Below are 15,481 nucleotides of genomic sequence, written 5' to 3'. Positions count from 1 at the left end.
ACAGGGTACGGGGAGGTGGTTTAACAGTGCGAATGACAGCATGGGTAGGAACTTTGGGGCTAAGGATAATGGTCTGGGAATTTTATACGGTTAGACAATTATTCTGCAGAGGTTATGAGGGTGATACAAGGGGCTAGTGGGTCGTGTGGAGAATATAAAGAAGAAATGATGTCCTGCCAGTGCCAAACTTGAGAAAGTCGTAGCCCTAGTGGATAATCTACAGAGGCAATTGAGGCCTGGGTGGTACTGGGTGACAAAAGGGGTGTTTCTGAGCTTTGTTGGAAGCGGGACAGTAAGAGAAGGAGATTGCCCACAAAATTTGTTTGTGGACAAGACCTGTGAAGTAGACACAGGAGAGTAAAGTCTGAAAGAGGTTGTTGCTGAAGTGGAGATACTGTTGCCAACTGGTCAGTTTGATACAGACTAAAGTTTAGATGTGATCATCAATAGGATGGAAGATAACCTCCAGGAAGACAATGTTGGATCTGGAGGAGGGCCAGGTGAATTTAAGCTGGGAAAAGAAGTGAACCTGTAGTAGAAAAAGTGGTGAAGTTCTTTCACAGAGCACAACTGTTGGGAGCTAAGGAACGTCTTTTCCATGCAGCTCATTTAGAGACTGGGCTATGGTGTGGTTCCCACAGCTGTCCTACTAATTTGTTTATAGATCTTTCACTCAAATATGAAGTTGTTATGGCTATGATGCTTTTTTCCTAAGTTCAAAACTTATTCATTTTTCCTAAACACATTAATAACCTTCTCAAAACATAATTCAATATGTTCTCTTACAATTCTTCACTGAGATTTACAACAATTATTGTCATCTGCAGAAAGGACCAATTCTGCCTCCGATTCAAATAAGATGGTATATTATTAACATAGAGCTCTTAAAACTAGAATGTCTGTTATCCAGTTGTGTAGAATGTACACTTTAATATCTCCCCAAGCATATGGTGCAGTATGAATTACTCTACGAATTATTTCATCATCATAGTATAACTTTTTGTATTTCATTTCTGAAGTAAAACCAAGCATGTTCTGAACCATATTTTCAACAAAAATGTAACTTCTCTTTCAAACTGCCATAACAGACACAATATATACCTATGGTAGGTAACACAATAGTTGCAACTGGTGGTATTTTCCTATTAAAAATAGCAGCTGTCTCATTAGAATGGCCCATTTGTTACCCAAACTGTAACTGGGACAGGTGGGTGACAATCCTTCAGTACATTACCCTACCAAAAGTTTAGAAATTAGGACACAGATGGCAGGTCATTACTGATATCTGCAGCTAAGAATGGAATATTTTAATTTGTCTGGGTATTTCTTCCAATTAATGGTGTATCACACATGTGACTATGATCATTACATATTATAAAGTCACTATTATTATTATTATTATTATTATTATTATTATTATTATTATTATTTATTTCTCTTTCCTGTCTCAGACGTTATGTCTGGTTAAAAATGGAAAGCGACGCGGACCTTAATCAAGTGTGACTTCCTTTTAACTGTACGGTATATGTTACATTGCATTTAGGAACTTTCGGGTAATTGAACATGTATCAATAATTACAGATTTCTGTAGTTGTATATATACATTTGGATGTAGCTGTATTGAGTTGATGTACAGGTGGATATTGTGTGGTATGACTCCTGTAGTTGATAGTATAATTGGTATAATGTCAACATTATCCTGATGCCACATGTCCTTGACTTCCTCAGCCAGTTGGATGTATTTTTCAATTTTTTCTCCTATTTTCTTCTGTATATTTGTTGTATTGGGTATGGATATTTCGATTAGTTGTGTTAATTTCTTCTTTTTTATTGGTGAGTATGATGTCAGGTTTGTTATGTGGTGTTGTTTTATCTGTTATAATGGTTCTGTTGCAGTATACTTTGTATTCATCATTCTCCAGTACATTTTGTGGTGCATACTTGTATGTGGGAACGTGTTCTTTTATTAGTTTATGTTGTATGGCAAGTTGTTGATGTATTATTTTTGCTACATTGTCATGTCTTCTGATGTATTCTGCATTTGCTAGTATTGTACATCCGCTTGTGATGTGATCTACTGTTTCTATTTGTTGTTTGTAAAGTCTGCATTTATCTGTTGTGGTATTGGGATCTTTAATAACATGTTTGCTGTAATATCTGGTGTTTATTGTTTGATCCTGTATTGCAATCATGAATCCTTCCGTCTCACTGTACATATTGTCTTTTCTTAGCCATGTGTTGGATGCGTCTTGATCGATGTGTGGCTGTGTTAGATGATACGGGTGCTTGCCATGTAGTGTTTTCTTTTTCCAATGTACTTCCTTTGTATCGGTTGATGTTATGTGATCTAAAGGGTTGTAGAAGTGGTTATGAAATAGCAATGGTGTAGCCGATGTATTTATATGAGTGATTGCTTTATGTATTTTGCTAGTTTCTGCTCGTTCTATAAAGAATTTTCTTAAATTGTCTACCTGTCCATAATGTACGTTTTTTATGTTGATAAATCCCCTTCCTCCTTCCTTTCTGCTTAATGTGAATCTTTCTGTTGCTGAGTATATGTGATGTATTCTACATATGTGGCATTGTGATCGTGTAAGTGTATTGAGTGCTTCTAGGTCAGTGTTACTCCATTTCACTACTCCAAATGAGTAGGTCAATATTGGTATAGCTTAAGTATTTATAGCTTTTGTCTTGTTTCTTGCCTTTCAATTCTGTTTTCAGTATTTTTGTTAGTCTTTGTCTATATTTTTCTTTTAGGTCTTCTTTAATATTTGTATTATCTATTCCTATTGTTTGTCTGTATCCTAGATATTGATAGGCAACTGTTTTTTCCATCACTTCTATGCAGTCGCTGTGGTTATCCAATATGTAATCTTCTTGTTTAGTGTGTTTTCCCTTGACTATGCTATTTTTCTTACATTTGTCTGTTCCAAAAGCCATATTTATATCATTGCTGAATACTTCTGTTATCTTTAGTAATTGGTTGAGTTGTTGATTGGTTGCTGCCAGTAGTTTTAGATCATCCATTTTGACAGCTAAGATGGCGGCCACTGAGTGACGCGCGTTTCTTTGGCTCGCGAGTTTTTCCGCTCATTGAAGGTGTTACAGAGAAGTGCGGCAGTCCACAACGTATGCATCCGACTAAACAAGTGTTACTTGCCATGGTGTGTTGTTCTCCGTTGATTACCACAAGTGATAAGTGAGTGAAAAATGGGAAGAGCACGAGTAAGCGGCAGCAGGCGAGGCTACAGGGGCGCAGGCAGCGCGGGCGCCCGGTCCCCGGCGGCAGGTGAGGCCTCGCTTCCCGACATCGGGGAGCTCGTCCGGTCCCAGGTGAGTGCGGCGCTGCACAGTAAAGACACGCTAGACGTAATCGTGCAGTCCATCACGGACTCTGTGACGGCCGCGGTCATGGACAAACTGCAAGAGTTTGTCGGGCGCAACAGCACCGAAATCCAGTCTCTTAAAAAGTCCCTGGCCGCACAATAGAAAAAAGCCGCCGACCTAGAAGCTAAACTGTCTGCGGCCACCGATGAAATTGAACAGTATCAGCGAAGGAACAGCTTGCGCTTGTTCGGGGTAGCTGAAAACGATCGTGAAAACACCGACGACCTGGCCATTACCCTCGTGCGTGAGAAACTTGGCGTGCAGATCGACGTGGCCGACATTGACAGAAGCCACCGTGTTGGGCGCAGGATACCAGGTGCCATGAAACCCAGGCCCATAATAATTAAATTTGTGTCATACCAGAAAAGAGCTGAAGTGTTTGCCCAGAAAAGAAAACTCGCCAAGAGTGGGGTTACCCTGAGGGAAGATCTGACGCGCGAAAGACTAAAAGTTTTGAACACTGCGATCACACAGTTCGGCCTTCAAAATGTATGGACCCAGGATGGCAGGATCGTAGTCAAGACGGAAGGAGGGAGGAAAATGGTGACGAACATGTCCGAACTGAAAGACTGAGCGAAATCTCGCGAGACACAAAGTCTCATATTGTACTCTGTCTAATATAAGTTAATTTTCATTCTTTCTTTTCATTTTTTTACGTAAATATTGCTTCGTTATTTCTATAAGTACCATAAGTACTCTATTTAAAATCAGTCAATTGTTTCACATAAATATTGCTTCTTTATTTGTCTATCATAAGTGCTCATGCATATTCATATAGTTCAGTCAAACGGGAATTAACATTCTCCATTAACAGGAATCTCCTTAAAACCGCCTTTCTATATCTGTTATTTTCATCCTCGTCACTACCACTACTACTACTACTACTACTACTACTACTATTATCTTTTTCGTAACCACCACTGCCACTTTCCATCTTTCTTTTTGCTCCTTTCTCCGATACCTCTTGCTTGTCTTTCACCTTTAGCCCACAGACGCTTGAGTCAGTCATGACCTTGGAAACACCTGTAAATATGTCTTCCCCCGTGAAATCCAGCTTTTGTCCCTCTTCCGGCCAGCAGGTAGACGGAGCGCGCTCGGTCCTACAGGCGGCCACAATGGGACGGACCGGTTCCGGCGGCGGGCTCTTTGTGGCCCACGCGAACGCCCAGTCGCTAACGGCTCACTTCGACGAGTTCTGTGACCTGTTCTGCCAATCGCTGTTCCATGTTATCCTCGTCTCTGAAACTTGGTTGAAACCAAACATTTCTTCCGACGCTATCCGAATCACTGGTTACTCTCTCCTAAGGGCAGATCGCGAAACACGACGCGGGGGTGGTGTGGGTGCCTATGTTCGCTCTGATCTCAGACCTACTGTACTCTGCACATCGGATGCAAAGGGCGAAGGAGAAGCAGAGTTCTTGTTTTTCGAAATAAATACTTCAAATCATAAACTGCTAATTGGAGTAATCTATAAACCTCCAAACGTCGGTGCTATGTCCTCCTTTCAGTCTGCCCTGTCCTCGCTCGTGACATTGTATGAACACATAATCATTATGGGCGACACAAACATCGACTTACAGTTAAAATCTCCCTCTGCAGAAAAACTAAGGAGACTGTTCCACTCCAATGATATGAGTTTAACACCGCTGGACCCAACTCATCACACGCCACACAGCCATACACTCATAGATATAATAGCAACAAAGCGACCAGATAAAATAATTCGCACCAATCAGACATCCGCTCCAGGACTCTCTGCTCACGACGTGATATTCTTAAATTACTCAGTGCACACTACCAAATATAAATCTCACCTGGTAACCTACAGAAACCTAAAAAATGTTAACCATGCCGCTCTTCAAAAGGATTGCTCAGACATCCCTTGGCATGATATAAGCAATGAACCGACTTTAGACGGAACAATTCGGGAATTATGTCGCAAAATTATTGCACTGTATGATAAACATGCTCCTCAACGCACTGTCAAGGTAAAGAGAGCTCCCGCTCCGTGGCTCACCACTGAATTACGCCAGTTAATGAATAAACGTGATGCTGCACATAGGGCCTTCAAGCGTAACCCAACTCCCGAGGCGTACGAAGCTTATAGGAAACTCCGAAATAGAACCAAGCAAAGCGTGAGGAATGCCAAAGTCAGACATGCCCGCTCTGTCGTATGCGGTATAACAAAACCTGCTGCACTGTGGAAAAAGCTGCGCAGTTTCGGTATAGGGAAGCGAAGATCTGACGCTGTTTATCAAGCGTCTGCAGAAGAATTCAGCGATTTCTTCTCAACAGCTGTAAACTGCCACGCAGCGACAAATTACGAGCCCCAAGATATCAATCTCTCGAGAGACAAGTTTTTCCTAAAACATGTAACTACCGGCACAGTACACAAGGCAATTATGAGAATCTCTTCCGAGGCAGTAGGAAATGATGGAGTGTGCATTGGCATGATTAAGAATGTCGTAAACACTGTTACTCCACTTATCACAGACATCTTCAACCTGTCTCTTGTCAGTAGTACATATCCTACTGAGTGGAAGCAAAGTTTAATTCAACCTATACCCAAGACTGACAACCCTAAGTCGCCAGGTGACTACAGGCCGATCAGCATACTACCTGCAATATCTAAAGCCCTAGAATACATCGTCCATGAACAGCTGACGGATTACCTCAAAACTCATAACATCCACAACAAATATCAGTCAGGCTTTCGAAAGCACCATAGTACAGCAACTGCATTAATCAAAGTAACTGATGACATTAAACATGCTATGGACAGACGTGAAGCTACCATCCTAACACTGCTTGACTTTAGCAAGGCTTTTGATACAGTTGACTTTGATATATTACTAATTAAAATGAAAGAGCTGAATTTCTCAAACAGCGCTATACACTGGTTCGACAGCTACCTCAAAAACAGAAGTCAACAAGTCATTTGTGGGTCGGAAAAGTCATCATGTAAAAACGTGCGCTCTGGAGTTCCCCAAGGCTCCGTCCTTGGTCCATTACTCTTCTCACTGTACATTAATGATATTTCTTCAGTGATTCACTCCTGCAACTACCATCTATATGCCGACGACATCCAACTGTACATAAGTGAAAGCCACAAAAACATTGCTGACGCAGTAGCGAGTATGAACGCAGATCTTTGCTCTGTTTCTCGATGGGCACAGAACCTAGGTCTGAAACTAAACCCCAAGAAATCCCAGGTCATACTTAGATCTCATCCAAAGTTAATCAGTCGGTACTTTCGTGAAACAGTCCCTCAAATACTCCTCAATGGTACCCAACTACCATACCAAAAAACAGTAAAAGACCTTGGAATAATCTTGGATGAACACCTAAACTGGGAAGAACAAACAGTCACAGCTTGCCGGAAATCGCTCTCCTCCCTACATGCAATTCAAAAATTTAGAAAAATATTTCCAGCCCATGTTAAACAAAAATTAGTCCAAACACTAGTCTTGCCTAATCTTAACTATTGTGATGTAGTTCAACACGGCACAAATAGTGAAAATTCGAGATGCCTCGAGCTAGTGATGAATGCTTGCGTTAGACACGTATGCAATATACGGTTGTATGATCATATCAGTCCTTCATACTCCCAGCTAGGTTGGATACGCCCACATAAGCCACGCGATCTCCACACGGTGTGCTTACTTCATCGATTTCTTAGCCACTGGTGCCCCCAATACTTATCTTCTCACATTAAACACCTATCATCATTCCACAACCGCAATACCAGATCGGATACGTCTAGCATCTTGGCTGTACCTTTACATAACACAAAATCTTTCTCTGTGTCATTCTCCATCTCAGCCATACGACTATGGAACGCGCTCCCCTGTGATCTGCGTCTTATCCAGAACCACTTAACATTCAAGAGGGAACTCAAGACTTACATATTAGGGACGGTATAGCCACCATTGTCGTGCCCCTCTCATCTTTTTCTTTCTCCTCTCCATCATAGCTTCGAATTTTACCATTCTATTTCTCTTCCTCTAACCTATCTACCTCTTCTATATCTCTTTCACCCCATTCTATCGCCTTATGTCTCTGCTTGGTGAGAATAACTCACAAGCTGCAAGAATATAACGAGAAAATTCCCAACTAGCAATAGGAATGACATTCATAAAAGAAAAAATATGTTTACTTCCCTATACATAGTCATTACTATTATTATTATTCTTGATTATTATAATTATTTTTTGATTGTTATAATTATCATTGTACTACTTTTATAATCTCTAATTTTTTTCTGTAACATTAATACTGTATAACATGTTATATGTCCTTAATGTTCTGTAGAAACTGAAATTTGTTGAATCTGAGTATGCCTGGTTAGGTGTAAGAGAGGGCCTGAAGGCCCTAATCTTGCCAGGTAAAATAAATGCATAAATAAATAAATAAAATATAGCAAATGTGTGATTTTGTGTGGATATGTTCCAGTAATATTATATCCATAATTTGTATTATTTAGCATGTTGGATAGTGGGTTCAGAGCAAGATAGAACCAGAAAGGACTTAATGAGTCTCCTTGGTATATTCCACGCTTAATCTGTATTGGCTATGATGTGATATCATTTGAATTTGTTTGGATATTAAGTGTGGTTTTCCAATTTTTCATTACTATGTTTAGGAACTGTATCAATTTAGGATCTACTTTGTATATTTCCAATATCTGTAGCAACCATGAGTGGGGTACACTATCAAAAGCTTTTTGGTAATCAATGTATGCGTAGTGTAGCGACCTTTGTTTAGTTTTCGCTTGATATGTCACCTCTGTATCTATTATCAGTTGCTCTTTACATCCTCGTGCTCCTTTGCAACAGCCTTTTTGTTCTTCATTTATAATTTTGTTCTGTGTTGTATGTGTCATTAATTTCTGTGTAATGACTGAAGTTAATATTTTGTATATTGTTGGTAGGCATGTTATGGGGCGATATTTGGCTGGGTTTGCTGTGTCTGCTTGATCTTTAGGTTTCAGATAAGTTATACCTTGTGTAAGTGTATCAGGGACTGTGCTTGGGTCTGCAATGTAACTGTTAAATAATTTAGTTACATGTGAATGTGTTGAGGTGAACTTCTTTAGCCAGAAATTTGCTATTTTATCGTTTCCAGGGGCTTTCCAATTGTGTGTAGAATTAATTGCTCGGGTGACTTCATGTTGCAAAATTATCACTTCAGGCATTTGTGGTATCATCTTGTATGTATCTGTTTCTGCTTGTATCCACCGTGCATGTCTGTTATGTTGTACCGGGTTTGACCATATGCTGCTCCAGAAGTGTTCCATGTCTGTTATGTTTGGTGGATTGTCTATTTTAATGTGTGTGTTATCTATTGTCTGGTAAAATTTCTTTTGGTTAGAACTGAATGTTTGGTTTTGTATCCTTCTATTTTAACTTTTTTTGTATCTTCTAAGTCGTTTCGCCAATGCTTGTAATTTCTGCTTCTTTTCATCTAATTGCTCTATCACTTCTTGTTGTGAGATTTTAACTAACCTTTTTCGTTTTTTGTCTGATGTTTCATTTCTTATAAATTGTGTTAGCTGTCCGATGTCTTTTCTCAGTGTTTCTATTCTGATCTGTAGTGCGTGTGTTGCCATGCTGGTTTTGTGGGTTTCTTCTGTGTGTTGGTTGGTTCTGATCTCTGCCTAGTGTGTATATTTAGTGCAGTGAGTGCTCCTATATAAACCAGTAGTTGTAACTCTTCCATAGTTGTATTTTCATTTATTTTGTTGTGTATGATTGTGTTGATAGTTGTTATTGTTGTTTCAACTTGTGGGTTATTTGGTGGTTATGCAAGAATGGTCTAATGTCCGTATTTGTGTCTTTGTATTCTATATATGTCAACTGAAATTTTTCTTCTATATCTAACATGTGTGTCACTTCATGTTCTATTTGTGCTTGTTCTGGTGGCTGTCTTAATATTTAGTTTTCCTCTGATTGTTTAATTGATGCATGTTGTTCTTTGTTTGTTTGCTCTGTGATGTTTGAGTCCATTACTGTATTTTCTTCTTCTTCTGATTGCACATTATTTTGTTCCAGTATTTGTTGTACTTGTTGTTTGATGTTTTCTAATTCTGACTGGGGTATCCTGTTATTTTTTATTACTACACGGATATGATCAGCTAGTCGTTGTTCTGTTAAAAATTTTAATTCTGGGTATCTGGTAATAAATGTTGTGTATACTTGTGATCTGTATCCAGTTGTGTTGGTTCCTACGTTTGTTGCTTGGTAATAACAGAACATGAGGTGTTGGTTAACTTCATCTGACCATCTCATCCTCTGCCTCTGTTTTCCTTCTAGAGTGGTTGCAGGAAGCATATCCTGCAAAACACCTCTATTTGGATTTAAATCATTTGCCGTGTGGCTAGCAGTGTCGTTACCACTGTGGACGGGCATAGGGTTCAAGTGTCGTCCCCGACCATGACAGCGCTTGTCCGAAGCTTCATTAGTTCTGTCCTGAACCAACTAAACACACTAAAACGGGGGTTAGCCCTATTAGTGGTTTGTTTTTTTCGTCGCCTTTTACGGCTGGCAGAACATACTGGAGGCCTATTCTTTTCCCGTGCCTCCACGGGGTTTATTATTATTATTATTATTATTATTATTATTATTATTATTATGTAGTATTCTGCCTAGTGGCAGGTCCATGTCTTCGTACAGAGAATTTCTAATTCCACTGTTCCCTGTCTTCAGCTTCTTCCTTCAGACTGTTGTATCTCCTTCCATCTTTCATATCATTCAGATGTTGAATTCTTCTTCTTCCTCGTCCTGTGTTTCCTCTGAGTTTTCCTTCAATGACTCATTCTTACTGTCTTATTAGAAGAATTTTATTGTTAAAGGTCTTAATGATTTCCTGATTTCATTTAATTCTTGCTTCTTTGATGAAATGTTTTTGTTTCTTCTTTGAATTACTGGTACCTATTTTTTTTTTTTTCACCCGCCTTTCAATAGTTGTTACATAATATTATACACACGAAAAGACTATTGCAATGTTCCAAACTCTTTAATAAAAATAGTGTCAAATTCCATAGCATCTTTCCCTATCTCTGTTTCAGCAATATTCCATATTGATTTTGCTTTACTGTCTGAGCTCTCAATTCTAGAGAACATGTGTGTACTCCCAGTTATTATTTAATTTAGCATGTTATGGATCAATGGACAAAAGTATTATTCTGTTACGGAACTGTTTAAAATATGGAAAAATGTGAATAACTATTTATTTTATCAATACAAAGATGTCCCACTATCATTTTCAGAAATGGCTGAGGGGGAGGGGTAAAAATTTGCATAACATTTCAACATGCTAATACCTATTCCCCTTAACTCATTCACCTCTATTTTTCATTACGTACCTCACAAAACATCACACACACACACACACACACACACACACACACACATTACCTCTCAGTCTCTTCTTCTTTTGTACATCAAGACACTCTTGTGCAGCTGTCAAAACTTGCTTTAGAACCTCCATCACCAACAGCTGTGTTGAAGGACTGTCTCTGGTCAACAAGAGCCTGAGCAAAAGGAAAAAATGAGTTGTGATACATACAATTATTCTCTCAACATCTACAACAATAGCAAGAGCATACTACACAAAGTGACTGTTCTCATAGCTTTCTTCTTCAGGTTCCTTAATTAGCCCTCTTCCTCAAAACAATACACAAATACACCACCACTTATGTCTGCTATTAATGCAATAAATGATCTACTGCAGTATTACACATTACAGACTGTGATGCAAAATTTTGCTGATATGATCAAATACAATGGTAAAGTGAACAACTCGGGGCTTATGTTTTCACCTTTAAAATATAGGCCCAGAACAACTCTTAAACATTCAGATTAGTGCACTTTGTCTAATGTTTACAAGTAGATTCCACCCCAAAGTTCCATTCTACAACTTATGCAAAATACTCATCCACAGCCACCAAGACCTCTTCATTGAACAGATGGTAATCATGGAATGTTACATTGTACCTTACAATACATAGTTTTCCCATTGCCAAAGCATCTCTGATTATCCAGATTTTTTTAAAAGTGAGGGTGAGGGGAGACCTCATAAAGGGGATAGAGACAGGTTGTGGAAGGTTAAAGAGAAGGGCAGGTAACTCACAACCAAATAAGAGGCACCCACCAACGATAAGGATGAGGGGCTAGAATCATGTGTATACTTTTATGTGCGACTGTCGGCAGCATTGTGCATTTCATCTTCTCGCAGTAGATACTTGGCTGGCTGGTTGGTTCGAGTTTTAAAGGGACCAAACTGTGTGGTCATTGGTCCCTTGTTCCATTCAACCAAGTCCATGGGATAAAATGGAAAACAAACAGTACACAACACAGGAATTCTAGATGGATGGAGGAAAAAAAAAAAAGAAGCACAAAGCTGAACACACTGGGGACAACAGAAGACAAGAAAAGCACAGACACGTAACAAACAGGCAGAAGAGCTTAAAACAGGATAGCAGATGTCCTGGACTGGCTGATCACGAGGATGAAAAAGGATGAGCCATCCACTCTGCAACACATTAAAATCTCTAACCTAAAAGTACTAGGGTAGACAGCACAGGGAGACAAGGGACAGGAACTAAAACTGAAACCAAAGAAAAAAACTAGTGTCATGTAGAAAATGTAAAACCAAGTTAGCCGTGGAGGCATCGTTTCCTAAAATCGAAGGAAGTGCATCAGGAAGATTAAAATTCCATTGCAGAATGGCTAGATGTGGACAGTCCAACAAAATGTGGACCACTGTCAAGACAGGAACCACAGCGACGGTGGGGCCTCATGCCAGAGAAGGTAGCCATGCGTCAGCCAAGTGTGGCCGATGCGAAGGCGGCAGAGGACCACAGAGTCCCTGCGAAAAACCCACAGAGAAGACTTCCACACACCACTCATGTGTGCTCTCCTTGAAGCACGGAGTTTATTGGGCATAACTAAGATGTGCCATTCAGCATCCCAAACCCTGAAAACTTTGCGGCATAAAACCGATTGGAAGTCAGCTCCAGAAGCGGCTTACGAGTGGCCTGTTTGGCCATCCTGTCAATAAACTCATTTCCCGGAACTCCAACATGCCCTGGGGTCCATACAAAGACCACTGAATGACCAGATCATTCGAGGGCATAAACCGACTCCTGGATAGTTGCTATCAGAGGATGACATGGGTAGTACTGATCAATAGCCTGTAAACCACTCAACGAAACACTGCAGACCAGGTAGGACACACCGGGTCAGGAACAGTGTGTACTTGCCAGAAATTCTGTCTGATAATTTTTTTTTTATTCTCTCGAGTGAACTTTCCTTTAACACTATTCTCAACCAGAGAGAGAGAGAGAGAGAGGGGGGGGGGGGGGAATAAACTTAAAAAATGGATTTAAATGAAAATGAATAGAAGAACCGGAGAAGAAAAATCACATAACAATCAAGAGAGGAATAATCTTGCGCTAGCCTCATATCTGAACATGGTGCAGGCTGTATAGACTACAGGATCTAACAGTCCTTCATGTTTAACTGCATTAACTTTTATACCTGCGCCTAAACATAGCTGGGATACATGCAGTTGCCAGACCCACATAATAGCAGTTATGCTAGTCAACTTTGTATTGTGTAGATGTTGACATTTTCATCTGCATCTACCTATATACTCTGCAGTCCACTGAAGTGCATGGCAGGTGGTATTTCCCTTTGTACATGTCAGGGTTTCTTTACATACATTTTCATTTGTCTATGGAAAGTGGGCAGAGTGACAGCTTAGATTCCTGTGTGCGAGATGTAATTAGCCTAATCATGTCTTTGCAGTGCCTACGGGAGTGATACACAACAGGCTGGAATGTAGTTCTACATTCCTCACTTAATATTAGTTCTTGAAACACCCATTGCACTCTACCATGAGTTGAACAAATCTGCGATCACTATACTACCCTTATTTTTATATGTTCAACATCCCCTATTTGGTACGAGTCTCACACACTTGAGCAATATCCTAAGACAGATTAAGAAAGTTTTTTGTAAGCAATTTCCTTTGTAGATGGAATGCATTTTACAGTACCCTAACCATTAACCAAAGTCTGCCAACTGCTTTACCTACAGTTAAGTCAATATGATCATTCTGTTTCATATCCTGACAAGTTGCAACACCCAGGTATTTTTACAAGTTGACCAATTAGAGTGATGCTGCATTGATATTGTGGTTGTAGGATACTATTTTTCTGTGTTTTGTGAAGTGTACAGTTTTACATTTCTGAACATTTAAAGTAAGTTGCCAATCTCTGTATCACTTTGAAAACTTATCAAGCTCTGACAATATTTGGGCAGCTTTTTCCAGAGAGTACTACAGTATACATAACTGGATCTTTGGCAAAAAGTCTGAGTTTACTATTGATACTGTCTGCCAGGTCATCAACATACAACATGAACAGCAAGCATCCCAATACACTTCACTGGCGCACACCCAAAGCTAAGTCTATGTAGTTTGATGACACTCCATCTGAGATAATGTGCTGCGTCCTCCCTATCAAGAAACCTCAGTCCAGCCATAAATTTTATTTGATACCTAAATAATCATAATTTTGTTAATAAGCACTGTGTGGTACTGAGTTGAAAGCTTTTTGGAAGTCAAGAAATAACGTGTACTGAATGCCTTGATCCATGGTTTTCAGAATGCTAGGCAAGGAAAGCATGAGATGGGTTTCACATGACTGTGGCTTTTGGAGTGCATGCTGGATGGTGCGGAAGTGGTCATTCTGTTCAAACTCCCTCACTGCACTTGAGCTCAGAAATGTTCCAAGATTCTACACAGATGGATGTCAATTATATTTGACAGTTGTATCGTGTGTCACTTCTGCTGCCCTTCTAGTAGATTGTTGTAACACATGCTTCCTTCTGACCACTGGGCACAGTTTCTTGTCTGAAGGATCTCTGGAATACTATGGTTAAGAGAGGGACTAACTCAGTTGCAAATTCTGTATAGAATCTGACAGGAATTTCATGAGGCCCTGGAGATCTGTTCACTTTTAGTGATTTCAGCTGTTCCTCAATGGCACTAACACTAATACCAATAACAATCATCACTGCAGTAGTGTGAGAATTAAATTGGTGCAGTACTCCAGGATCTTCCTTTGTAAAATATAATCTAAAACAGAGTTCAGCATCTCTGTTTTCTTTCATTTCTACTCCCAGTATTGTGTTCTCTGTCACCTAGTCTCTGGATACTACCTCTGGTGTGCCTCAGACAGCCTTTATATATGACCAGAATTTCTTAGGGATTTATGAGAGGTCTTTCAGTGTTTCGGGTGCGGAAGTGAACAGGATATACAATGCACATGAAACCAAGGGTGACATTCACTAAAACTGTTGAAATCATCCATACTTTGTGACTACAGCTTCCTTTACTTTCTCATTCACATTTTCTGGTTTTCTTCTATTGATTTATAATATCTGTGGACTGTTGAATGTTTTAAGGGTTTCTAATCTCCCCCCCCCCCCCCCCCCCTCCAAATGTGCTCATCAACTTGCTTCTTACCGAATACTGGATTCATATTCTACATATCTTCCAACTCACCTTCACAAACTTCATCCTATGCTTTTCTCTAGGTGTGCATCAGCCACTCAACACATATTTTAACCACCCCCTCTATAACAGAGCAAGGTCAGACTATCCCACTTGTTGTTATACCACTCTTGATGCCAATATTATTATTTTTCCTTTTCTTATCCTTCTTTGTTAATAGTACATTCATAATAGCTACAGGAAATAACTTGTTTATTTTTCAAGCAATATTTAATTAAAAAGTTCATGGTGTACTATATCTGCAAACCATGTGACTGTAAAAATTCAATGATGCTGAAAGTTGTTTGAAAGTTAATATAGCTCATTAAAAAGCCCCCATTCTCCTCTTTTCAACAAACATCTCACTTTTTCTGAGCACATAATATTTCAAAAGTTAATCATATTTAAAATGTTCATGTTTCAGAATGGTCCAATCTTAAAAAACATTATTGCTGAAAGTCAGTGTCATAGTTTTGTAGCCCCAACTTTTCTGTGACCAAAAATGTGTATGGTTACTTAAATAACCTATTAGTTT

At 39.5% G+C, this 15,481-nt stretch overlaps 1 protein-coding gene across 1 annotated transcript in view; it reads right to left on the bottom strand.

The window, feature by feature from the left end:
• The window catches only part of LOC126183346 (HEAT repeat-containing protein 5B), a 268,954-nt gene that overhangs the window by 38,132 nt on the left and 215,341 nt on the right, over window positions 1-15,481 (bottom strand). The window contains exon 31 of the mRNA XM_049925227.1: window positions 10,803-10,918. Coding sequence (XP_049781184.1) covers window positions 10,803-10,918 — 116 coding nt within the window. The remainder of the gene's footprint in view (window positions 1-10,802; window positions 10,919-15,481) is intronic.

The sequence above is a fragment of the Schistocerca cancellata genome, chromosome 4 (genome assembly GCF_023864275.1).
Source record: "Schistocerca cancellata isolate TAMUIC-IGC-003103 chromosome 4, iqSchCanc2.1, whole genome shotgun sequence".
NCBI lineage: Eukaryota > Metazoa > Arthropoda > Insecta > Orthoptera > Acrididae > Schistocerca > Schistocerca cancellata.
Note: the sequence above shows the minus strand (reverse complement) of the source record. Positions and strands in the feature narration are given on the sequence as shown.